The 25,126-nt window shown below is 37.6% G+C and overlaps 1 protein-coding gene across 4 annotated transcripts in view; it reads left to right on the forward strand.

Moving 5' to 3' along the window:
- The first annotated feature begins 4,490 nt into the window (after nucleotides 1–4,490).
- The window catches only part of sall4 (spalt-like transcription factor 4), a 49,859-nt gene continuing 29,223 nt past the window's right edge, over nucleotides 4,491–25,126 (forward strand). Inside the window, exon 1 of one of the 4 annotated variants that reach the window (XM_073061644.1) lies at nucleotides 4,491–4,623. In XM_073061644.1, coding sequence (XP_072917745.1) covers nucleotides 4,557–4,623 — 67 coding nt within the window. In that variant the 5' untranslated portion in view covers nucleotides 4,491–4,556. The other 3 variants (XM_073061646.1, XM_073061645.1, XM_073061647.1) reach the window with 3 other exon arrangements.

Here is a 25,126-nt window from a genome sequence, read left to right on the forward strand (position 1 = left end):
AATTAAACCTTATATTTCCTGTGATAAAGGCAATCCAGTCAATAGAAATGCATTTGTGTTACTGTTAACTTCTAACCTTTATTTGCAGTTTATATTGATGACATTTAAAACACTCTCAATAGTGTGTGACTTCTCTGAACAGCTAAGCATATAATTTGATAATCATTATCTAATAACGTACAATTGAAATTTTTGAAAAAATACTGGAAATACTCCGCAGGTCAGACAGCATCTGTGGAAGGAGAAATAGTTCAAGTTGCCTCAAGTTGAAAATGTTTCAGGTTGAAATCCTGACAAAAGGTTTTCCACTTGAAATGTTAACTATCTCAGAGTTCCAGCATTTGTGATTATTTGATTTTCATTTAAGGTTTAATGCCCAATTTTGCTGGTTAAATTAATGTCAGCTAGATTAGTGATGAACATCCATGAAGTGGCATTAGCACCCTGTTTTTGCAAGGTAATTAACTAGATTATCCATCCATTGATTTTAGGGAAAACAGAATTAGGTTTGGCTGTGGTAACCCATATAAAGATACAACTTTCATTTCTATAGGACCTCAGAATATCATAAAGGGTCAATAAATTATAAACACTGTTGTAATTAGAATTCTGTAATTAAATGGTAAGTTAGCACGTATCATCAGGGTTTGCATGTGACAAGTGGACATTTTACAATGTACTGAGGAAATAACAGATGCAAGCAGAGTACAATTGAGAAAAAATTTGCATGAAAAAAGAAAGAAGTGCTATTAATCTTCAAATGGCCATTAAACTGGTTGGCAATGTGTTTGCTTCTAGCTGGTAACAAAAGCTCAAGCCAGACTTTTAAACTAGGCTATTATCATTTTTAGTTTTGATTAAATAAGCATTGTAACTAAAATAATGGATTTTTAAAAATCACCAATACCTTTCTTAATGGTCAATAGATTTAAGTTAATATAAAAAGTATGAAACAAACAAGTTTCTTTTGTAGTTATTTACAAAACCAACCAAAATAGTTTCCTGTTTTGCTTCAGGAATGACTAATTGTCTCTCTACAATGACACCATCAAATTGAGCTCCAGGAAATAATGGCACTAACCTAATTTATGAGGACTAGCACACTGCATACAGATTTTAACAGATTATAAACCTGACAAACAAAATAGGGATCAAAATACTAAGGTAAAGTTACTGGAATGAACATTATGCATCTTCATTTAGTATTTTTTTTCACCATTTGATAATAACATTTTGAGAATTTCTTTGTCTTTTTGCATTAAATAAGGAGACCTGATGAAAAGTCATTAAATTGAAAAGATAACTCTATTTTTTCTCTCTACAGATGCTACCTGATTTGTTGAGTATCTGCAGTGTTTCCTGGTTTTATTTTATATAAAGCAGGTTTGTAGTTTGAACAAAGTGTTCACTATTACATTATCTCACAACTATGAAAAATATTTGGTCAGTTATTGCATGAAAAATCCATCTTTTCATTAGTAACCTGATTGAGAACTACATGAACCAGAGCCAATGGAAAATAAATTGTCATCTGATGTACTGTAGTTTGCTGCAAGCTGCAAGTACCACAATTTCTGCAACAATAGTATGGGACGATACTTTTGCTGATGTGATATTGCTGATTAAAGTCATTATGGTTTGTAACCTCTCAGGCCACATTGTTATATTATGGATTTAGTTACCCCTAATAGAGTGGAGCTTTTCTATTCATCAAAAATAATGGAAATTTGGCTTTAAATATAACAGTACCTCAGTAAAATATTGCCTCCAGAATATCTAAAACCAAGCCCTGATATTTAATGTACTGTCTTTTCTTATTAAGCTTCTTAATTCAGTTATTTTACCATCACTGAGAACACTGCATTTTAATTTATATTTACTGTTCCAAAGTCATAACCACAACTTTTACCACATATGAAGTATAACTGTGCAAAGCAACAAAGTTTTTTTTCCATTGGTTATATTTAATTCAGATGTAATTCTGATGACATCATGTGACATGAACTGGGCTTAATTTGTCTCTAGCAAGCTTTGACTAAAATTATACTCATTAGTTTTAACACTGTATTACACATATATTTTCATCAAATTATTAGCGCCAATGAGATACAATAAATGACAGAGAGAAAAAGATGTGTCCTGATTGATAACTGGACATTTTCTAAAGGTGTTTTCATATGAATCATACATTATCTGCAAAGAAAAGAGCATGAGACAACAATTTGAAAAAGTTTAAAGTTCAATTCTATGAGATGTTGCTTATCTGCTGAACTGTAGGGAAGAAAAATGTTGAATTATTTCCAGGGGACAACAAAGCAAAAGGCATGAGGTATAAACTCTACTTGATCATTCATTTATAGTATTCCTTTATAAGAAAAATAAGCAATAGGTCCTGTACTTAATCACATAACACTTGGCATCAATTAATAAAAGAAAACAGAAAGGCAGGAATTATTGAATTCTAATGGGCTCACAATGCATCTCTTCCTTTCCTAAAATAAAAATAATGTGAATGATAGAAACCATGGACTTTCATAACACACAAGAATGTCATTAATTGTGTCTTAGCTATGCTAGAACTTTGAAGGAGCAAACCATTCTTCCGCCCTTTCTTCGGAACTCTGACGATTTTTTATTTTCAATTACAGTATAAGTCCAGTTATCTTTCAGAAGGCTTTGATGAATCGGATACACTTACCCTTGCTAGAAGTGCATGTCTGATCATAATAAAAACTTATTTCAAAATATCAGCTTTTCCCCTGGAAATGTTGCCAATTATGTCAAAGCTGACAATCACCCTCTTGACACTGGAAGTTGTTTCTCTTTTTATGGAGTAATTAATAATTATATAGAACCATTCCATTCTGATCCTTCTAAGTCTCCTTTTTATTGTGTTTACTCTGTATAGAAAACGTACACCAGCTTCTTTGGTCTGTGTAGATAACCCTTGTTTAATTATTTTGATATTTTTTCCCATGCTGTTATTGCTGCTGGATTTGACCATTCCAATGCGCCTTTAAGTCAAACTTTCTACACCACATAAAATTGAATTCATCTTAAATTTAGGAGGTGTAGAAATTACAGTTTACATTGTACTAACCTGTACCATATTTTGGGAACCCATCACCCCAGTCTTTGCTAGCCAACATTGGCTTCCAATTGGGTTGTACATCTCAGTTGTACAATTCCCATTTTTGTTTCCAGATGCTTCATTGCTATCCTATCCTTAAATTTGTCGTCTCCATCTGCCTCAAAATACCAAATTTAACTTTTCTATATTTTGTGTCTGTTCCTTCAGTTATCAAGATCTTCAGCCTTGGAATCTCCCCCTAACCATTCTCTTCCTTCTTTCAAGATGTCTCCTAAAATCTACCTTTTAGACCTTCTTTATAGTTGTCTTCACTGATGTAGTTTAGTGTCAAATTTTGTTTGATCATATTATCAATAAAATGCCTCAAATGATTTGCTTCATTAATGAAAATAATATTGTTAAACATTTCCTCTGTAGTGCCTTCAGTTCATTTTAAATCTGTGCCAGGAATTTAACATAATGATCTGATTTGAACTGAAATGAGTTCCTAATTCAATATTCTCTATCTGTAGAGGAAAGTATGTTCACTGTATTTAGATATGATAAATCAAAGCTAATCTTTAATCTCAGAAATCATGTTTTATGTTCATTTAAAGTCCTAACCATCCCAGCTCTTCCCATTATTGACTGGCTGACATCAAGATGGCCAGACTTGCTGTCAAATCTCTCTATCCTGTGTACATTCTCTGCTCATGGGCATCCAATGGCTCAAAGCCATCCATTCTCTCTGCATCAATAATGTTGCCATTATTTCAACCGTACTATCACTGCAATCATTCGGAAAATTGTTCTTGATCCCAAAATATTATTAAAGCAGTGGCCCTTCATCATATCTGACCTTTTCTATCCCCTCCCCTGTTAAGTATACCTCAATTTATGAAGAGGAGCTTGGAGTTTTGCTGGCACTTTAATTTGTGTTTTCACATAAAACTAAATTAGTGTTTATTGACTCACAAAAATTAAAATATTTTGCACTAATTAGAGTTTAATTGATCAAGTCCCTTAGAGCAATGAATGCATCACTTTCTACTTTCCCTTGGTAGCAATGATACTACACGTACAGGGCAAAATCTACATAAAATTAATAATCAAAGCAGAGATTCTCTGCAATAAAATTTAAAGTCAAGGTAAGGTAAGTAAGTGTTTTACTCTGCCATTAGTGTAATTCTAGCAGTTATGCTATTGCTAATTTGAGGAGGAGCGAAAGGCAGCTGCGCTCACCCGGCACTACAGTCCCCAGAGTGCACTGCCCCAGGCGCGTGCGCGATTGCGCGCTCCCTTTAATTTGAATAATCTGAGAGCACTTGGATCCAAGCCAATCAGCTGTCAGGAGCCTATGATAAATCGCAATGCATTATTGATAATCATAATTACCATGACACATGCGCACTCCACTTAATGGAGCAATTTGGCAACTCCAAGAATTTGTTTGATTTTTTTTGTATTTGTTACTGATGCATCTACCATGTCGCGTCGCAAGCAGGCGAAACCCCAGCACATCAACTCGGATGAACAGCTAATAGTTGGAAACGGTGAGTGCCTGGTGGGGGGGTGCAAATAAAAGACCTTCCACTTCATATTTCATAGTTTATTTGATTAATCAACAGATTATAAAGGGGAAAAAAGAGAAATCGTGTGTATGTTTTCTCATTCATGGGAGTGCGGGTCCGCTCCGCGTTCGCTCAGATCCTAATGTCCCTTTGAACTGGTTATCAGATGTGAAAGCACCAAATATCAAAAGCACCGGATTAATTTCTTAGGTTTATCTCTCTCATGGGCAACCCTGGGATGAAATTGAGTGAGATGGAAAAAAAAGTTTATGAATTCCGTTTCAAAGGCTGAAGTTAAGATGAAGAGGGGAAAGAGAGAGAGAGAGCGAGAGCGAGGGGGAGGAAGGAAAAAATGACCATTGCTTGTGCCCTTGCCATGGCCGGAGGGAGCAGGACCCGGGCTCTGACCACTGACCGATTGAAAACTCCTCGAATAAAATTCAAATAACACCCCACTCCGTCTGTGTACATAAATGAGATTGAACTCCGTTTTCTCTGTGTGTGATCGCTGGGATTAGTTTTACTGTAAAAGGATTATTTTTGGGGGTGTTTGACCCAATTATTGGTCGAGTCTGGTGCGCACGCTTAGCGTGACTCACTCCTATTGATCGAGGTAGGTATAAATAGTTACAACATGTAACACAAAGAAGATCCTATCTTATCTTGTCACAATTATGTTTCAAATTTCATTTTCCCCTCTCTCTCTTTATCGCCTTCTTATTTATGTAGTAATTTAGGCTTCCTGGGGTTGGCGACCAGTTGATGTTGAAACTTGTTCAAAGGAAAAGGTTAACACGATTGTACTCTTCAAATTTGTTTGCAATAAAAGTTGGAAATGGCTGTGTTTCGTTTTAAAAATAGTGTTTCGCAAACTTAAAAAAAACTTTCCTGCTTCCCTGATTCACTCTGGCGCTCTTCAGCGTTTCGTTGCATTTCATACCAAAGGTGGCTGTAGCTTTGTATGTTTGTGTATGTGTGTGCGCGCTGAGGGATAGGGCGAGATCGCGATCACCCTGGACTCCGAGCCGTGACCTACAGCCATCTTTGATTTCCGACTTCCTACAGCCACTCAATGGACGCATTTGTTCTGTTTTAAAAAATGTCACAGAAGTTGCAGTTGAAATTGCAATGGATGTCCAGGTTAAATGTTAACCGTTAAAATAATGAGACCTGCGCTACCTCCAGTCTGGTTACCAGTCTGGATTTACATGGTGCGATATTTAAACTTTAATTCATAACACTGTAAGACCTTTTTTTAAAAGATGTTCACAACAAAGTGATCGATTCTATTGGATTGGTGTGAAATCAGCCTGAATTAATATCAAAAATTATTCCAAAAGCGCACACGCACTACTTTATTGTATACACTTCCCATACCTAAGTGTGGGTGGCGGTTCTTGCGCCTTTTATCGCCCATACAAGTTTTAATCTTTATAAATTAGTATTTTCAGAATTGTAACTGCAGATTGTTTTAAAATGCGTTGCATTATAAATGATTGATGGGGGTCTAATTCGGAGCACGTGGAGCACTTTTGCATTCGTACATATCCTAGCATTAAACCTCTCAGCCACGTTTACTGTTAATTATCTCAATGGCAGGACTCTTGGTGGTGAAGTGTTGTATCCATAATATTTTTCCCAAAAGCTTTTGCACAAGGAATATTTTTCCTGACAAATTCATCAGCTGTAAAATATTGCCACATTTGCCCCTATTTTCCCTCTGTAAAGGGGTTTATTTATATCTCTCTAATGTAATACAGCTGGAGCCCATTAGTATTGCAGTTAATTGCTGTTGTGAGCAAGAGCCAAGGATGGCCAGACTCACTAACACACTTTTTAATCAGTTTGCTTGTAAACGTAAATTGTAACTTACACAATAGTTGCTGGTGGTGGAACTCTTTCTTCCTTCTCCTCCACCCCCCCACCTCCAAACATTTGTTATTGTCCAAATGCTTAACTATCCCGTGGCCCACCCATTGTTTGCAGTGGCAAATCCCTTAAAGAAGCATTTTGAATGTTAATGTGCTCTGAAGAACCATTCTGTAACTTCTCCATTGCTTTGCATCTTATGTTCAGGTGGGGGGATGGAAGGGTTGTGTGTGTTATATACACACAAAAAAAACTTGCAAACCTCCTGGACTTCTCTGTCACAAAGAAGCTTACTGCACACTAGCTTTAAAGACAGGAGCCGCGTCCCTTCTCCCACTATATGGAGGGGGCAGCACTGGTGTACACAATGCTTTTGAGGGGGAGAGGGATATTGTTAAGGAAGTGGGAGCCTTGTATGAGTTGTGGTTTAAGTGGTCATTCCTTTCAGTCTTGTTGTTTGTATACTCAGCCCCACCACCCCACACACACACGTGTAAGAAATCTGATTTTTTTTGGAATCAAATACAACTTTATTTGGAGATAGTGCTAAATGCACAATTAAAATGTTTTTCTCCAATTTGTGATTATAATTTCTTTATAGATGTGAGGGTAAAGCTGTCACTAGTAATTGCATTGACAGAACTTAATGCTTGCTGTCTTACTCGTACCTTCACAGAACATGATCATTTGTTCAATGAACCTAAAACATAAATGGAGCAAAACTGTTAATACTGTATTACAACTTTGCTTCTGTTTTGTATACTAATTATTATTTGTTAACTGTCAAGGATGAAAATGAAAAGTTATAAACCAATCCAGGTAACAGTGCAGATGTCTAATTTGAGATTAGCAGCATAACATATAATGGTCTGTTCTGTCAGTTTTGACAGCATCTGAGTGCTGCATTGGATTACCTGCTTTTGAAAGTGTAAGTTTTCTGGAATTGTGCTTAATGAATCTTCAGCTACTTTTTAGATGTCAGTCCCATTTATGCCCTTGATATGTGCTTGGCATATACTACATATGGAATTCATTGTTTAACTTTGGAAGACTTGAGTGTAAATAAAGCATACGTGTCTGATGAATATTGATTTGTGCTAGTCTGTAGTAATGCACATTACAAGCCAAAAGTATGAATTATGACCATTTACATTCTTAATGTGGTACATTTGTGAATTGTTTTCCAATTTACAAAATGTTCATCATTGCCATTGTGATAAGTACTTTAAAGCTGCATCGTTATACTTTGGAAGAAAGTGCATCAGTTGAAGTGAATGGACTTAACTACACTAGTTTTAAAAATAACCAATGTAACAATATTTGTATTATTGGGAAATTAAAGGAGGGCCATATGAAGTTTGTTTCTGTGTTTTAAAGTAACATTGTTCTATGCAGGATGAAGTGGGGGGGGGAGGTAGATAAACATTCAGACTAGGGTGCAGTATTTTTCAGTGGGTTGAATATGTTGTGGGATTTTTTAAAGATAAATTTCTTTCAAATGGGTATTTGCTAGAATCACTTAAATGTTATTAATCAATTGTGTGTAAACTTAATTAAATTCTGTAATTCATTTATTCAAGAGAATATTTGTGCTACCACATACAACTGAATGAAGAAGAGAAAATCCTGCTCTGTAACTAACTATTCAGTAGTGGATCATTATTAAAGCTGTTTGTTTTATTTAGTTCATTGTGATCTGTGTGTTTTAAACAAATATAATTTGGAACAAAAGCTATTGTCCAACACATCAAACCTCATGTCTCCCAGAAATTTTGTTGGATGAGTTGTTACAGTTGAATGTGCAAATACTAGAATAAATGGATTTGTGTTGAAATATCTCTAATATTTATGGTAGTGTTTGAAAATTTGAGGTGTGTAAGGTAATTGAGACTAATCTGCTGCTCACAATAGGAAGGGGATTTGTTTCCTCTCTCCCTGGGCTTCTGAGCTCAAAATGCTATGCTTTTTGTACATCACACATCTATTTATACCCAGCATGCATTTGTTTCTGAAATTAGAAATTTCTAGTGAATTTGTCATCTTTTTAAAAATAAGACCTTACTGCCTTTAGCATAAAAGAAATGTTAGAGTGCACTGTTGAACAATACATAAATATTTTTATGACCAATTTAATTTTGGTCATAATATAGTTGAGGTGGCGATAGGTTTTTGGGAAAAATTTTAAGGATAGTTTTAAAATATTATGATCTCCTAAACTATTTATTTGCTGTATATTAGGAGGTACAGTATATAGTAAGCAAGGCATCTTTTTTTTCCTTTTAGGAAAGAGTTAAACAAAAATTGAAATAAGCTTTTATTCCCTTCAATATGTACTGAAAATTTGCACAGGCAGGAATACTTATTGGTGATCACTTTTTGTTATCAAATTTCTTTTTGTGTGTGGTTTCTCTAGATTTGTATTTGTAATCAATACACCCAGGAAACCAGTGTAGTAGTGTATCTCTTCTCTTCTCTCACCTGGACAGTAATTAACAGTTTGAGTTACCAGGATGCATAGTGACTTTATCCTATTTTAATTTTCTTTTTATTTTATGATGTATGGTTTAGCTTCTAGTTGCATCAACATTAAAGGAGTCTTCATGCCAGAGGATTACTGAAAATGTGAACAAATAGGAAAAGCATCATTGACTTTGTTCAGAATCATATGGGGAGTAATGGACATTGCTGACTTGGGAACAAATGAAGTCGGCTTCCAAAAATACAAAACACAACACTGATACTTTTTTCCCCCCTTCAAACCTAAATAAGGGAATATTTACAAATTCTCTCTCTGCTGCATTAATACAATTAGAAGATGCAAAGAGCATAGAAACTTGACTTTCATAGACTTTCTAAATATGGTGGCATGTTATCAATCTGCCAAATGAACTGATTCCTAGATTATTCCATTTTTATCTTGCTCCATGAAATGTGAAGTATTATACTGGATTGAAAGTTGTTGCTATTGATACAATTTCTGACTTCTGAGTGGAGTTAAAATATTTGTTGATTGTAGATAATTCAACCTGTGTTGTTCTCTATGTAGCCAACCAGTAAAGAGTTTCTTGCAAACGTAAAATTTAAAACTTTTCTTGAAAGATTGGAGGTTTTGAGACTTTTAGTGGCAATAACTATCTAAAAGATTTGCACTTTAGCTTAAGTTTAATGTTGTGTTGTCTTGAATCTAAAATAAATTGTGTTCAAAAACACTAGTGGGCTGTGAAACATCTATGGGTGAGGGGGGGAAGGAAAAAAAGGCAAAAGGTTTTGGTATCAACATGCATTTCTTTGCTTTCATTCAATGCTGAACTGGCTGGTAGTGCCTTCTAAGAACAGATAAGTTTTCTCCATTTTCCATTCTGGAAATTTTTAATTACAAAAAAGAGACGTCAGTAATCTGTATGAGTCAGCTTGTGGATCTCTAATGAAGAAAGATGTATGGGTTGCTGCAGTTATTAAAGGCCTGTAGTTATGCTTGTTCATGTCTTTTTTTTATGTGTGGCATGAACGATCTTTAAGTTCCAAACCAATCCCAATAGCTTCCTATGTATATTTCAACCCCAAATTGCCATGGAGATGTACACAGAATGGTCTATAAAACGAATTGGTCAATGCAGAGCCTATAAATTGTTACAACTGACAATTCCCAAAAGAGTGTGCAAAAGATTTCCTTTCAAAGGATATGTATAGTTTGTATTTTAATATTGTCTGCATATGGAAGGAGAATTAGTATTCAGCTGTTGCCACAAAAATGAGGAATTGTAGTTTGATAGGCCTGCTTTCTGCTGAAGCAGAGTAGTAGGCAAATCTTGTGCATGCCTTTGTTTTCCTTTCAATGACATACAGTACAGCAGATTTCTGCAAGAGCACCAACATCTTCAAGAAACTGCTGATGTAACCTTTGCCTTCTTAGGCCGGCTGGGTGGCAAGTTGATGTCAAGCTAACAATTAGGGCTCCCAAGCAATTGACCTTGGCAGCAGGGTTTTGCGTTGTTTAGTTTACTGTTAACACCATGGTAGTGTTAAGCATGACTATGAATATGTTGTTTACCAACTAAAGCTTATTGGTGGATATACATTTATATTAGATGTGGTTACCAGGAACATCCAATTTTATTTTCGCTTCGTTAATCTTTTGTGAGTAGTACTTTTCCTTAGAACAAAAGTTGGAGATGGGATGGGGTTTCATTGTTTTCAATTCCTTTTTTCAGAAGTATTCTGCCAGGTTGTTCAGTATCTATCAGACGTTTTCTTTAAAAGGGAAAATAGTTCTCTTAATTATTTAAAAATTAACTTGAGCCACATTTTAAAGTAAGTTTCTACAAAGGGAGGGTTCCAAATTGTTTTGAGCTTAAAAAGTAACTGATTGCCTTGTGTTGAATAACAGTATGCAACAGCTGACCTTCAAGCTTTTCTGAAACGTGAAATATTTTGAGTAAAACATTAAAATGTTGGTTTTTTATTGATTAATCCTAACTTAATTCTTAAAGAGTAATTTTTAAAAATGCATGTTTTTGTTGTACTCTTGTGACTTTCGGTACAGTTAATAATATTTTTGTGCTATTATAGAAATGGCATTGTAGTAACTGTGGTTTGTCATTGGTTTTATTTGCATCAAATAATTCACAGCCACTCTTACTGAATTGTGCATCTTTTTTTTTATCTGGATAAGAGCTAACAGTAGCAACCTCACATGAACTAGCTACGTTCACTATCAAACCTGACTGGTGGAGAGGCTGTTTCTCTCCTGCCAGTCATAGCCATGATAGATTTTACTTTGTTTGCCTCTCACTGTGAGGCCCATGCATCAGGAGCTGGCAGAACTAGCTGACTGACAATACAAAAACAACCTTAACACAATACATGCTATGTTTCATCAGCTGCACTATACTGACCAGAAAGTCCCAAGCTTGACTCTTGGTCAGTGCTGTTATCAGTGCTATGTTAAAAGGCGCTAAAATTATAGAGTTTTTTTTTGACCTGGTGTTTTTCATAAGTTTTGCTCTAAATATGGATGGATACGCATCTTGTGGATAAATGGCTCGTGACCCTCCCTCTCTTCATCCACTCACGTATGAATAATGCTACGTTTGAATAAAGTAGAAGACTAGACCCCACTAGCAGCTATGGACCATCTCTGCTGGAGTAACTTCACCAACAGAGAAGGTAAGCAAATCCAAGATGTTCAGCAAAACCTTTGCTACCAAAATCCAAACTTGTTAGTCCTGTTCATCCATCACCCTGATCTCTTATCAAGCTGTTGCCAGCAAGGGAATTGTTTATTTTTAATTTTTGGCTTTACTTTAAAATCCACTTCCTATCTCTAATCTTTTGTAGCCCCACAACCCCTGATATCACACAGATTCTAGCATCTTGAGCCATACCTTTCCACCATTGACAGCTGTGTCTTTAGCTGTGAGGGCACGTATGTACTGGAATGCAACATGTCGTTGCCTCCATTTAAGGAGGTTTTTTAAACTTCTGCCTGTGTTTGTGACCATCTGTCCTGTCTTTTCATGGAACGATATCAACATTTTTCCCCATGTAAAGTGCTTTGGAACATATTAACAACATTAAGGCTGTTAATGATTGTCATTACCGTTTGTTAATTTACCTTGTGTTCTGCTGCTCAAATTTTTGCGATCGAAGTAATGGTCATAGAAAGGAAGTACTTCTAGTTTTGGGACAGGAGCAGAAAAGAGTATCCTCCCCAAATATGCAATTTGTTGCAGTCCAAGGAGCTTCCAGTTTCCACACAGCATGCATGTGAAGATTTCATGAGGAATAGTCTATAATGTTTTCCTACTGCGGCTAGAAACTAAGTCGAGATGTCACCTTATTGCATCCAGTTCCATTGAGGTGTTGATTTAAAAATGAGTGGAATTTGTTGTAAAAGTGTATCAGTTGTATTTTTTAATTTTGTGGTCTTCATACTTCTGGACACTTCGGTGCTGTTTGCTTGACTTGGGTGCCCTCCTGTGTTAATCTTAATAGTTGCAGTTATTGTGCAAGTCATGTACAAGTAGAACACATGTTTACTGGAGGGCTTTCAGCATTCTCCAACCCAGCAGGTGATCTAGTCACTGTTTGAGATTAACTTTGCTTTTCAACTGTGTCTTAATCTTTTAATTTTGCTTCCTTAAGTTAACAGTGTTCTAAACGTTAGCACTTCTTGCACTGATTGAATAAATGGGATGTAAGTGCAAATTTACTTTGTGATATTTAAATACTGGCAGCGTTGATTTTTAAGGAGTATTTTAGCGACAGTATGAAACTTAAAGCTTCAAGATAGAAAATGCATTTGGTCTGATTTGGGCACTGGAGCTAAATGTTTATCTTGTACGCCATGGCTTTTTCAACTGTGATATGTATTTTCTGTATTCATTTGACTCTTTTAAAAAGAGAACAAGTATTTAAAAAGCTGAAGGGGAGTTGCATGATAACGCAAGAGAAGTTGAATATAATTCTGTTGAATCAAATGTCATGATTTGCCTGATGTAAAATAATATAGGTTATATGACAGCTATCATAAACATAAATTAGTCTAAACTGGGGAAGATGGTGACAAAGTCTCACATGGGGGGTGGGGGGGTGCTGGCACTTCCATCTGGAATTTGATTTTTTGGCATTTTGATTCCATGAGATTTAATTGAAGGACCATTTTTGTCAACGATAATGTTTTCAGAAATACTGTTTACAAGCTATAAGCAACTAGAAATGCTTGAGGAGTTGATGCTTTTGTTAATAATTTAAAAGCTTGAATGTTATCAAGGTTATGTGCTGCTGTGTATGAAACGTTTAACTTCCTCCAGCCCTGCAAATAATTTTTCCCTAGAGTGTTCTGTTTCCACATGAAGTGTAGGTGCATGGTATTTAAACTGTTAATTTGAACAACTTTTTAATTGTTCTGTTGGTTGACTAAGTATAATGCTGCCCTTATCTTCGCATCGGCTGGGTTGAAATCAGTTAGTGCTTTTTGTCTTAATACCATTTGGCAGCACTTGGATCTCAAATCCCTGCTGAGTTTGGTGCATTCCCAACATTTATTGGATTACAGGATGCTTGGAGATTACATTCTTGAAATTCTAGGATCTAGATAAAAGAATGAAGTTGGAACAATGAAGTTTTCTTTTGAATGTCTTTTTGATTTGTTGTTCTCCACCCTCAGTGTTCTGATTAAACATTGATGTTAGGCAGAGATAATACATTCTGGATTTTTAATTGTTAAGCCGTAGTTGTGTTATTTTGCTTGTTATTGGAAAGTTGCACTATTGCTTAATTGTTTAAAGCCAGGCAGGCTTGCATTTCTGAAAGCAACCTGTATTATTAGAGGCTGTTTGGCCTCTCCGTGAAGTAAGAGCATGAAACACTAGTCAGTGCTATGCTGTGTCTGCTGCTCTCATCCATAAAAAGAAAAACGTTATTTATGATGGCTGCAAGTGTTCTCTGCTTCTGGTTTACTTGAATCCATTTGGTTGTCTAATTGTAATTGCAAGTGAAGTTTAAGCTTGCAATAACTGTAAAGTAAGCTTGCTTAGCAATTGCTAAAGCAGAATGAAGGTAGTGTAATGCATTACAGCACCAGCGATTAGTGTTCACTTCCCGCTGCTGCATGTGAGGAGTTTGTACATTCTCCCCGCGGTGGCACAGGTTTCTTCTAGCTGCTCCACTTTACAAGGACTGGCATGTTTAGGATTAGTAAGCTGTGGGCATGCAATGCTGGTGCTGGAAGCATTGTGAAACTTGCAGGCTGCTCCCACCACATCCTTGGATTGTGTTGGTCATTGATCCAAATGATGCATTTTACTGTATGTTTCATAAAGCTATTCTTATAGATAATCATTGTAGCTATGGATACTGAGCAAAATATTAAACTTGTCAGAATCATGCCTAAAATATCTGCACGTGTATTTCCAGTGTTTCAGATAATGGCATTTCAAAGGTTTTGGATCATTGTTTTACGGTACTTGCACAATTTGTCATCATGAAATACAGCTTTCTAAGCTCCAGGTTTTAATTGCTTCAGTATTTGATGCATCTTGCTTGTAAATGAGATTTCGATTGAGAAACCTGCTGCTGTTCACCATGTACTAGTTGAGTTTACTGTAAAAGACCACAATATTTGTTCTACTTAAACTGTTTCCAAATCAATGAACAGCTTTAATTTATTTGACCTTATCTAAGAAATCGGAGCTAACAAGGATGTGAACAGCAGCCTCTAGTGAGGGCAAGAACACTGATTACAATCTGTACAGGAAATTCAGAGAGCCTCACTAATGAGACAAAGACAACTGTTTCTTAGGCTTTTAACTTGCTTATGGAGTTCAGCTGCTTTCCTCTTGGCTCTGTAAGTGTATATATTGGGGAACTAAGGACTTGAATAGGGTATCTTGTTACAAGAGGTTAACAGGAAGTGGGTTTTACTGGTCAGCTTTAGTGTTGTGCATGAGTGAAGTGAACAGCTATGTGCTAACTGCTATTGAATGGTACAGTTTTGCAGAGTGGGTCGGCACTTAGGGTGGGGAAGGAGTGCTGTTAGTGCCATGACTGGAATATCTCTCGTGTGTCTAAATGGCATGTTTCTCAATTAAAATATAGCTAGAAAATTTTGTTTATACCTTTCCATTCTGGCAATTGTATGGGTATAATTGTACAATGTCCGTGACTTCATTTTGGAGAAGTCTTGTAAAATTTTTCTCTCTTGCTTCCTTGTTATGGTGTGTTAATTTTTTTGTGACACTATTGAGGGCATTGCTGCATTCAGTTCCAGAAGTTCTCTGGAACATACATAGGTTTTTTTTTGGTCAAGATGGTATATATTTTAAATATGAATGCAAAAAGCAGGAGAGTAGTTTGTCTTTCTGCTCTTGCTATGTCAATGTATGTGCATGTCCAGGGCAATTTATTTAGCATCAGTGGGCAGTGATGATGCCTGATTATGGTTTTCCTTTCACTAGGATAAGGCAGAGAAACTAAAGTTAATGTTATCATCATTTACTTGACAGAAAGCAGTGGATAACTTCAAGCCATCTTGTGTCATTTAATGTAATCACTGAGCCTGCAGAAGATTATGGATATTGTAATCTCTGTTGAAAATGAACCTTGTATTTTACGGCAGTATGGCTGGCATGACATGGAATTAATAAAGAGTTAAACAAGCACATTTAATCTTGAGTGGTTCAGAGATGTTTTTGCAAGGTTGATGCAGTGTCAGCGGTTCTAAGAAAAATAATTCCATTTTATTGTGCCTTTAACAATGTTAGGATGTCCTAAAGGTAGTTTTGCAATGGAGTCTACTGTTGTGGTCTGTAAAGATCAGGATTTAATCTGTGACCAAGTGTAATTGAATGTATCTGCTAATATGCAAGTTGTAATAGCAGAGCTTTGGGAGCTCTGTACTTTAAGGTTAAAGGAGAAATTGGTGATTTTTCCATTTGGAGCAACGAATATTGAGAGTGAATTTAACATTAAAGCTCATACGGTAGATAGTTCAGACTTTGGGAAAGATTGAAAAATATTGAATAGAAGATACAACGGGGAAGCGGGGTAATCTTTTTACTCAAATTCTCTGCCAGTGAAGGTGATAAAAACCGAATCAATCAATAGCTTTCGAATAAATTGGGCAATGGAGAAAGAGCAGGGCAATGTGATGGGTAAGATTACTGTGTTATAACTGGCATAGACTCAGAATCATTATAGCAGAGGTGTAGTTTCTCAGAAATTCAAGATCTGTCAAATATTTTGCTTACTGCTCTCTTAGCAAAAATAGTGGCTGATTCACTTAGCTAATTGCCTCACTTTGCTTATGATCTTTGTTTAAAATTATTTCATTACAACAGTGACTGCACATAAGGCTGATTTATACTTGTGTGTTGCATCTACGCCGTACGTGTTGCGTACCCTATGCAGTAAAGTGCACGTCTCCAGAAAAGTTACAGACTGCAGCAACTGTGATTGGTCCACTCGGTAGCATCGCATTTCCTCCTACGCATTTTGGTTACTTCTTCTCTACCACATTTGAATGCAGTATGTACGCCGATACGAAATAGATGAACCAAATCGTCAAAGCTACCTGCCGACATGCGAAAATGTTTGAAATGCATTTCCTCGTCCATGTCTCTCACAAAGAAACTCAACACAGTGGCATAGAAACCGCGCCGCCAACTAGTGTTTTGGCGCGCCTCAACGCATGCTCACTACAGCGTAGAGCGACGCAGAAGAGAAAATCAGGGTTACGGTGTAGGCTGCGGCGTGGCCCGTATGCACAAGTATAAATCAGCTTTTAGGCACTATTGAAGGGCCTTGGGGTTAGTTTGGAAGTATTTCTTAAAACAAAAGTTAGGAAGGAGAGTATTTTCAAAGGCAGAGAAAAAGGTGAGGGCTTGAGGACAAAAGAGATCTGGGGGTGGGTGGGAGAGGTTAAGCATGCGCAGAGGCATGTCATTTTTTTTTGTGCCGGCTGCACCACTCAGTAAGGTCATGGCTGATCTGGGTCACAAACTCCATAACCCTCTTCCATTCTCCCCCCCCCCCCCCCCCCAATCAAATATAATCTTATAATTGCTGTTTTGAATGTACTGAGGAAGTTGGATTCTGCAAACACAAGAAAATCTGTAGATGCTGGAAATCCAAAGCAATACACACAAAATGCTGGAGGAACTCAGCAGTTCAGGCCTCATCTATGGAAAAGAGCAAGAAAGTTGGATTCTACTGCCCTTTCCAATGTGTTCCAATAATTCATTGCACTCCATGAGAACGAATAACTTCTCAGCTCTGTTCTGAATGGCTATTCACCCTTATTTTGAGAGATTAATCACTGGACCTCCCTGCCTTAGAAATACAAAATACCTACCCTGTCAATTTGTTTTTAAGAATTATGAAAATCCAGATTTGACAAAGGGCCTGGACTTGAAATTTTCTTTTTCATGGATGCTGACTTACCCATTGAGTGTTTCAAGCTTTTCTGTTTTACTTTTAACAATTTTCTCTCTCTACTCATTTTGCTAAACTCCTAGAGCTTATGGGCGGCCCCAACCTGTTTTATCACTTCTCATAAAATAATTGCTAAAGAGATCCAATCTTTTAATGAACCTTTTGTACATTTTGGCTATTGAAAATTTTCTTCCTTTGCTGGGCAGGCATTCCAGATGTGATCTCACTGGGGCTATATATAATTGGAGCAATCTGTCTGTACTCCCACAATAAAGGACAGCATACCATTTGCCGCCTTAATTGTTTGCTGAATCTTTAGTGATTCTTGTACAAGACACCAACACTATTCGCCAACATGGTACTCCATGCAAGGCTTATTGAGAAAATGAGGAGGAATGGGATCCAAGGGGACATTGCTTTGTGGACCCAGAACTGGCTTGCCCACAGAAGGCAAAGAGTAGTTGTAGATGGGTCATATTCTGCATGGAGGTCGGTGAACAGTGGTGTGCCTCAGGGATCTGTTCTGGGACCCTTACTCTTCATGATTTTTATAAATGACCTGGATGAGGAAGTGGAGGGACAGGTTAGTAAATTTGCTGATGATACAAAGGTTGGAGGTGTTGTGGATAGTGTGGAGGGCTGTCAGAGGTTAGAGGGATATTGATAGTATGCAAAACTGGGCTGAGAAGTGGCAGATGGAGTTTAACCCAGATGTGTGAGGTGGTTCATTTTGGTAGGTCAAGTATGATGGCAGAATATAGTATTAATGGTAAGATTCTGGGCAGTTTGGGGATCAGAGGGATCTTGTGGTCTGAATCCATAGGACGCTCAAAGCAGCTGTGCAGGTTGACTCTGGTTAAGAAAGCGTATGGTGTATTGGCCTTCATCAATCGTGGAATTGAATTTAGAGGCCGAGAGGTAATGTTGCAGATGTATAGGACCCTGGTCAGACCCCACTTGGAATACTGTGCTCCTTTCTGGTCACCTCACTGCAGAAAGGATGTGGAAGCCATAGAAAGTGTGCAGAGGAGATTTACAAGGATGTTGCCTGGAGTGGGGAGCACATCTTATGAGAATAGGTTGAGTGAACTCGGCCTTTTCTCCTTAGAGCGAAGGAGGATGAGAGGTAACCTGATAGAGGTGTATCAGATGATGAGAGGCATTGATCGTGTGGATAGACAGAGGCTTTTTCCCAGGGCTGAAATGGTTGCCACAAGAGGACACAAGTTTAAGGTGCTGGGGAGTAGGTACAGAGGAGATATCAAATTTCCTGGGCCACCATACCAATCTGCTGCACATTGTTTTGGTTGCGCTAGATCTGTTCACATGTTGGTGCACTCTTGTAAGCACACCGGTGATTCCTGCTTGTTTCCCTGCATTTATTAGTATCATTTGTGTGAGGTGTGGCCGCCCGGCACTGGCCCGTCTCACCCGCCTGTGGCGGGGGAGCTGGCATGCGCTGGGTCGGTCGGCTTTCTCACCCGCCTTCTGGCAGTCATGCTCTGCCCTCCGTCGTCGCCCAGCCAATGCTCCGTTCTCTTCTGCCTATGACCTCAGATCAGACATGGTGACCCGCTGTATTTAAGCATATTACTAAGCAGAGGAAAAGAAACTAACGAGGATTCCCTCAGTAACTGTGAGTGAAGAGGGAAGAGCCCAGCGCCAGATCCCTGACCGCCTGGTGGTCGCATGAAAGGTGACGTATAGAAGGCCTCCTTTCTCCAACTTCTGCTTCTGCTTATCCAGATGTGCTGCCACCAACATCAACAGTCTTTGAAGAAACTGTTGTGCGCGTTTCTGCACCAGTTCCTGATGCTTCACTCATTTTTCAACATGAAGATGTTGATGATCCTGACAACCCCACACTTGCAGACATGTAACTTTGCCTGAAGGCATATTAAACATCTCACTTTAGAAGCGGAAGTGCTCAACTGTTCTGTATAAGTTAATTCCTGTACATTTACCTGTACCCTTTATTTTATCTGTGCCTGTACAGTGTGTTACTTTATTAAAATTTCACTTGCTGCTCATTTAGTATTTCTGTTTCATTATCATCTAACTAGCACTGATTTGCATGATATTTTAAAGGTATGATGAGGCGGTTAGCTAATGCTTAATGTGATCCTTCTGTAGTTCGGCATTTTCACTAATCCGGCACTCCGCAGGTCCCAGTGGTGCTGGATTAGTGAAGGTCGACCAGTACTATGAATGGTGGTTTTGCAAATACTGCATGAGAGAAATTGGAGAGCGTGCTCAATCAATATCACTATAAACAGTGAATGGGTGGAAATCTTCCAAGCTCCACCAATGGCACTCTAGAAATGTCTTTGACATGGTGTGCACTGCATTGCCTTCACAGGATTTAATTCTTTGCTGGAGAAATTTTTAGATCTCTTTTCTGATGAAAGTTTTTATCCTAATTTTTTGATGCGAGTTTATGGTGAATCTTCAGTGAAAATGAATGATATAATCTAGTTACTGAGCATGTAAAATTCAAAGCCCCATGGCCTGGCATGGTCGTCCTCTGTTTAACAGTGGTGCAGTCACAACCTGGCAGGTTTATTTAATGCCAAGATGTGTTGCGTTTCTTCCATTGTTGAGGGTTTACTCCATAAAGATGCAATTGGGCATTAGATTGGTGTTGGAATAATATCTTGTCGCTGAACTTCATTAAAATAAAGCCAGAAGAGCTGGCAAGGGTTAATTTTGTGTTTCTTTTGTACTTGGCAGACATATAATTGGTGTTTTGTGTTATTAAGAGATTTCATGAATGTCTTTTCCAATCACACTGGTTTGATAGAATGTTTGAGATACAAAGACATGTTCTTGGTAGTTGGCCTTCTGCATGTGTATGCAATAAAGGACAGCACATTGTTTTCTGTGGTCCTCACGTAAAACTAGTAAGTTCACAATATGTTAATGGAAAAATGCATCCTTGAACTTTTAAGGACATTTTGGCGCTCATTTATATTTTTAAAAATAAAACACCTTTTCAATTAAACAATGTGAACAAAGTAATTTCCTTCAATTGGTAGCAAATTTGTGGAGAGAAGAATTGGGGTACAATGCTCAATGGGGTCTAAATGGGTCTAATTTGATAATGAGCAATTGTTTTTTTTCAAAAAAGAACTTTTTAAAAAAAAGTGAAATAAACTTTTGCACCAGGAAGCAATTATGCACCATGTTTAGATCTTGGATCAGCAACCTACAACATTTTTATGGACGTGTGTCAGTCTTGTCTGTAATTAGCTGTACAGAGGCTGATAAAATACACACACCCCGTACCATTTTAAGATCCACCTGCACACCACCCAATTGAAAGGAAAGTTGTTTTGTAGAGACATTGTTGGGAACTGCTGGATATAACTCCTTAAAGGAGTAACTGATGATGTCATCATACAGTTCACCTCTGACCAGGAAGAGTGAATACCAAAAGGCAAAGACTGTTCTTGCATGATGCAAGTTCAAGGACCCACCTGATGCCAGTTTGAGACAGTAGGGGCCCTCCCTCCTTACATTGACAATGACTGCAATTTTTATTAAAGAGCTCCTAAAGAATTGGCACCAATGGGATGGGCTGCAAGATTCTTAGGAATTTCTGGCAATGCCTCTGTGTTTCTCTTTTGTTGTAGAAGGCCTTGTATATGTGAACTTAAGAGATTCCTGATCAATCGGATGCCAAGAAGGAGGATCTTTTTTGAGGAAGGCTAGAGAAGAATTAAATTAGGCTTCTTAGTTTAGGGGAGTAGAAGACGTCTGCTCTCTGAGAAGAAAGTGTGAACATTCAGGCTGAGAGATAAACAATGACTAGCTTTTTGAGTACTTTTTTCTGAATGGTTTGGAGCCCTCTTTTAAAAGCTTATGACCATGTTTCTGGATTGGTTAACTGTTTTCTGTTCAGTATTATTCATGCAGTCCCTTTGTCTCATGATGTTTGTGAATGTTAACCAATGTATTTCAGATCTCATTGAGTGTCTTAATTATTTATTGAAATAGGAAGTATGAGCACCATGTACTTTAAGATATTGTTTCTGCTAACATTTGAAGTAAATGGCACTTCATTTGTTTTCATGTTGCCTGTATTTGGTAATGTGGCTTAATGGGGATTACAAATTTGTGACTGTGAGGTTAAATGTCAAAGCAAGTCCAGATGTAGGAATCATTGGTTTCACCATTTCCCAAGATTCTTGCCTACTGCTTGGATAAGAGCAAAGTTTACAGAGTAAATGAGCATATTGATCAGTAGAGTAGGCCACGCAAGTTGATGGGAGCAGGAACAGATGTGTTATGGCGGATATTGTAGTTGGTGTTTGGCAACAGTGGACTGAGAGTTCCAAAGGGTGTATTGTCTGCATTGTACCATGTTTAAATATAGTACCATTGGAGCCAAAGACCTACCAGCAGTCCAAAGACACATCAGTTATTGGTCTTTGTAAATTATCCCATGTTTAGGCTAGAGTTAAATTGGGGGTTGCTTGGTGGTGTGGCTTGAAGGGCCTGTTCCATGCTTTATTTCTAAATAAATAGTAGTGATCAGTTATCTTGGATGATGTAGACAGAAGCATGTGAAGGGAAAACCATAATGACGTTCTTTTTGAGGGAGTTTAAAGGTTTGGTTCAAATTAAAATGCACTAATTACAGGGAAGTCACATTTTCTTCTTTGATTCCAGTCTGGTAAATGAGGAGAGTTTTCTAAATAAGTAAACCAGCCAAGGAAGAGGGTATTTTTGATGAAGTATTGTGTAATGGGTTTGACTGATTTTTCTCTTCTTGGTCTGAAGCAAGTCATACATCTGGATAAATTATCTAATGTAGGGGGTATAGTGATTGTGATTAAGATAAACTTGGAAACTATTAATGTACCATCTAGTAGCTAATAGCAGACATCTAAGAAAATCATAATTAGTACTGAGTATGCATGTACAGCTAGGAAATATTGTAAAAGAACAGGTATTATCAAAGTTAAGATAATACAAAGTTTCTAATTAGTTAAAAGGCAAGCTTGAGAATTTTTAGAATTTGGCAAAAGATGACCAGACATTTAGTGAGGAGGAAAATAAAATAAAAACTTCCAATTTGTATGGAAAAGGTTAGCAAAAGAAAACACAATCCATTTTTGAAGAAGATATTTTGTACTGGTAAATGAAGAATATAGATGTTATGTCATATTTCCCATTACTTATGTTTTTGTCCTTGCAATGAGAATTAGAAACTTGAATTTCGTTTTAGCAAGTTTCGCATTCTCATTAAAATAACCTCAAAGTGTAATGGCTTTAGAAAACAAACTGATCTCAAAAATCCCTCTATCATTTACAATACATGCTGGAGTATTTTGAGTGAGGCGTAGTTGCAGAGTATATTAGTTTATGATTCTCCAAAATGCCCAAGATTTTAAAATATTCTGCATGGATTGGAAGAGAAGTATAATGCTACAATTAAAGATGGGGGTGGGGGGGGGATTGGAACTATAAACCAGTCAGCCTCTTATTAGTTGGGGGAAATACTAAATTCTAAAAATAAGGATGTTGATGTAGATCTTAAAATAAGAAATTATAAATGATACTTTTGAACATGTAAGTGAGCTATGAACATGTTATTTTGATGATTCAGGAGTTTTTAAATTGTATGATTCAGATGTCACTTAAAACTCCAGAGTTCATGGGATTGATATTATTACAGATTTTTAAAAATATTTTATTTCGCAAACAGAATATGGGGTGTTGTTGGCTTTAAGAGTCAGTGATGTTGGTGGATTTGGAGTTGCATGTGAGTACACTGAGCAAGGGAGACATATTTCCCTCCTTGCCCCTGAGTGAACAAAATGGGATTTTGCACCCAATCCCAGCAGTTCGACGATAAACAATAGGAATAAATGGGGGGGGGGGGCTTGAGTTGGCAGATGGTAACTACAGGGACACTGATTATGTGTTACTTGGACCTCTCTATTCAAAATGGCGTAGAATGAGGTGTACATTTGGCTTTATTAACAGCAAATTGATGCTCAAGGTGGTGCAGCTGGTAGATCAGATGTCTCTCATTTCCCATGACACAGTTTTGATCTTGATTTCTGATATTGTCTTCCTGCAGTTTTAGATGTTCTTTCTCCCCATGTCCTCTCAGATTCCACTTGGGTGCTCTGGTTTCCTTTCACATCCCAAAGATGATTAAACTGCATTGTAGGTAGGCTCCTACTACTGGGGGTGAGTGGTAGAGTCTAGAGAGAATTGATGGGCCTGTGGAGAGAATAAAAAAGGATAAATGTATATGAGTGCTTGATGGTTGCTAGAGACCTGATGGGTCAAAGGGCCTGTTTCTATGTGGTAAGACTGACCAAAATACACAAGAACGTTAATGGATGAAATGAGTAATTTAAAACGTGGCTGATGAAATGTAATGGCAAGATTTGCATCTTGATTATTGGGGGAAAAATGCTTCTTCAAAAAGTAAGATTGAAATATTGATGCAGTTGGATGATCTTGTAGATGAATCAAGGTAACATGAAATATCTCTAGAAATAGGAAAAACAATAATGTTAACCTTTTGAATTGTAATGGGATTGGAATTCAAAAGTAAAAAAGTCTTGTAGAATTCGTGTTGGGTATTGCTGACATGGTATCAGGGTATTATAAGAGAAGAAGTTTGTTTTTCTCCCCAAAGCAGTGATCCTTCAGTTTTATAGGTAGAGCAGCTATCTTGGCAAATGGAAACCTTCAATATGAAAGCTGTTTTAAGCACTGTTAATTCAGTAGCTGTATTCAATCATGTATATTGTGCTATGCATATTTGCTCTCACTCACATGCAAGCTTGGACCTAGAGTAGATTGTATCCACTGCCTCCTTCCTTGTTTCACATCCTCTTGAAACCTCACACCTGGAGTTCTCCCTCTTGCTCTTTACTGGCTCCCTGACCTCTTTTTGCCTGCACACAGACAGCCCATTCCCCCCCCCCCCCCACCCCCGCATCTCTTTACGCACACCTGTCCACACTTGTAGCTGAGTTCTGGCTCTTGTGGGATCCACAGTTGGGAATAATGATGGTGTGATCATCATGTAGTATGTGTGGAAAGAGAATGACCTACAAGATGCTGAAGGAACCCAGCAGGTCAGGAAGCATCTATTGAAGGATTTCTCCAGAGGTTACTTAATCTCATCCAGTATTTAAATAAATAGGTGATTCTGAGGGGATTACTTAATTGGCTAGGGAGATGAGAGTTGGGGTTGAAGCCTTGAACTGGAGGCTGACTGCTTAGAAGATATTTACCCTTTCTTATTAATGAGTAGCTAGCATTATGTGAATCTGAAAGCTGTGGGTGTGTGTATGTGTGTATGTATGTGTGTGTGTGTATATATATATATAATGTATATAAAGTATATTAAAGATTTACAAGCAAAAAAATGGATATGAAGTGCAATGGAGACTGTTGAAAAGGTGAACTGAGGTAGATCTGCTCTAACAGCTGAGCGGCCTCTCCATGCTCTTCTGTGGTTACTTAGCTACAGTTATTGTTCAAGTATCTTGATCTTGAAAGTGATGAGCTGCAGTGATGCATAGCAATACATGATTTGCCAAAGCTCCGTACACATTACCAAGCGTTAAAGTGACTGGGGGGGGGGGGAGATGGATTTTCTTTGGGGGTGCAGGCATCTGCCAGTGGGAATGTATGCCTCACCTCGTCCATGCTT

This window comes from Hemitrygon akajei, chromosome 11 (genome assembly GCF_048418815.1).
Source record: "Hemitrygon akajei chromosome 11, sHemAka1.3, whole genome shotgun sequence".
NCBI classification, from domain to species: domain Eukaryota; kingdom Metazoa; phylum Chordata; class Chondrichthyes; order Myliobatiformes; family Dasyatidae; genus Hemitrygon; species Hemitrygon akajei.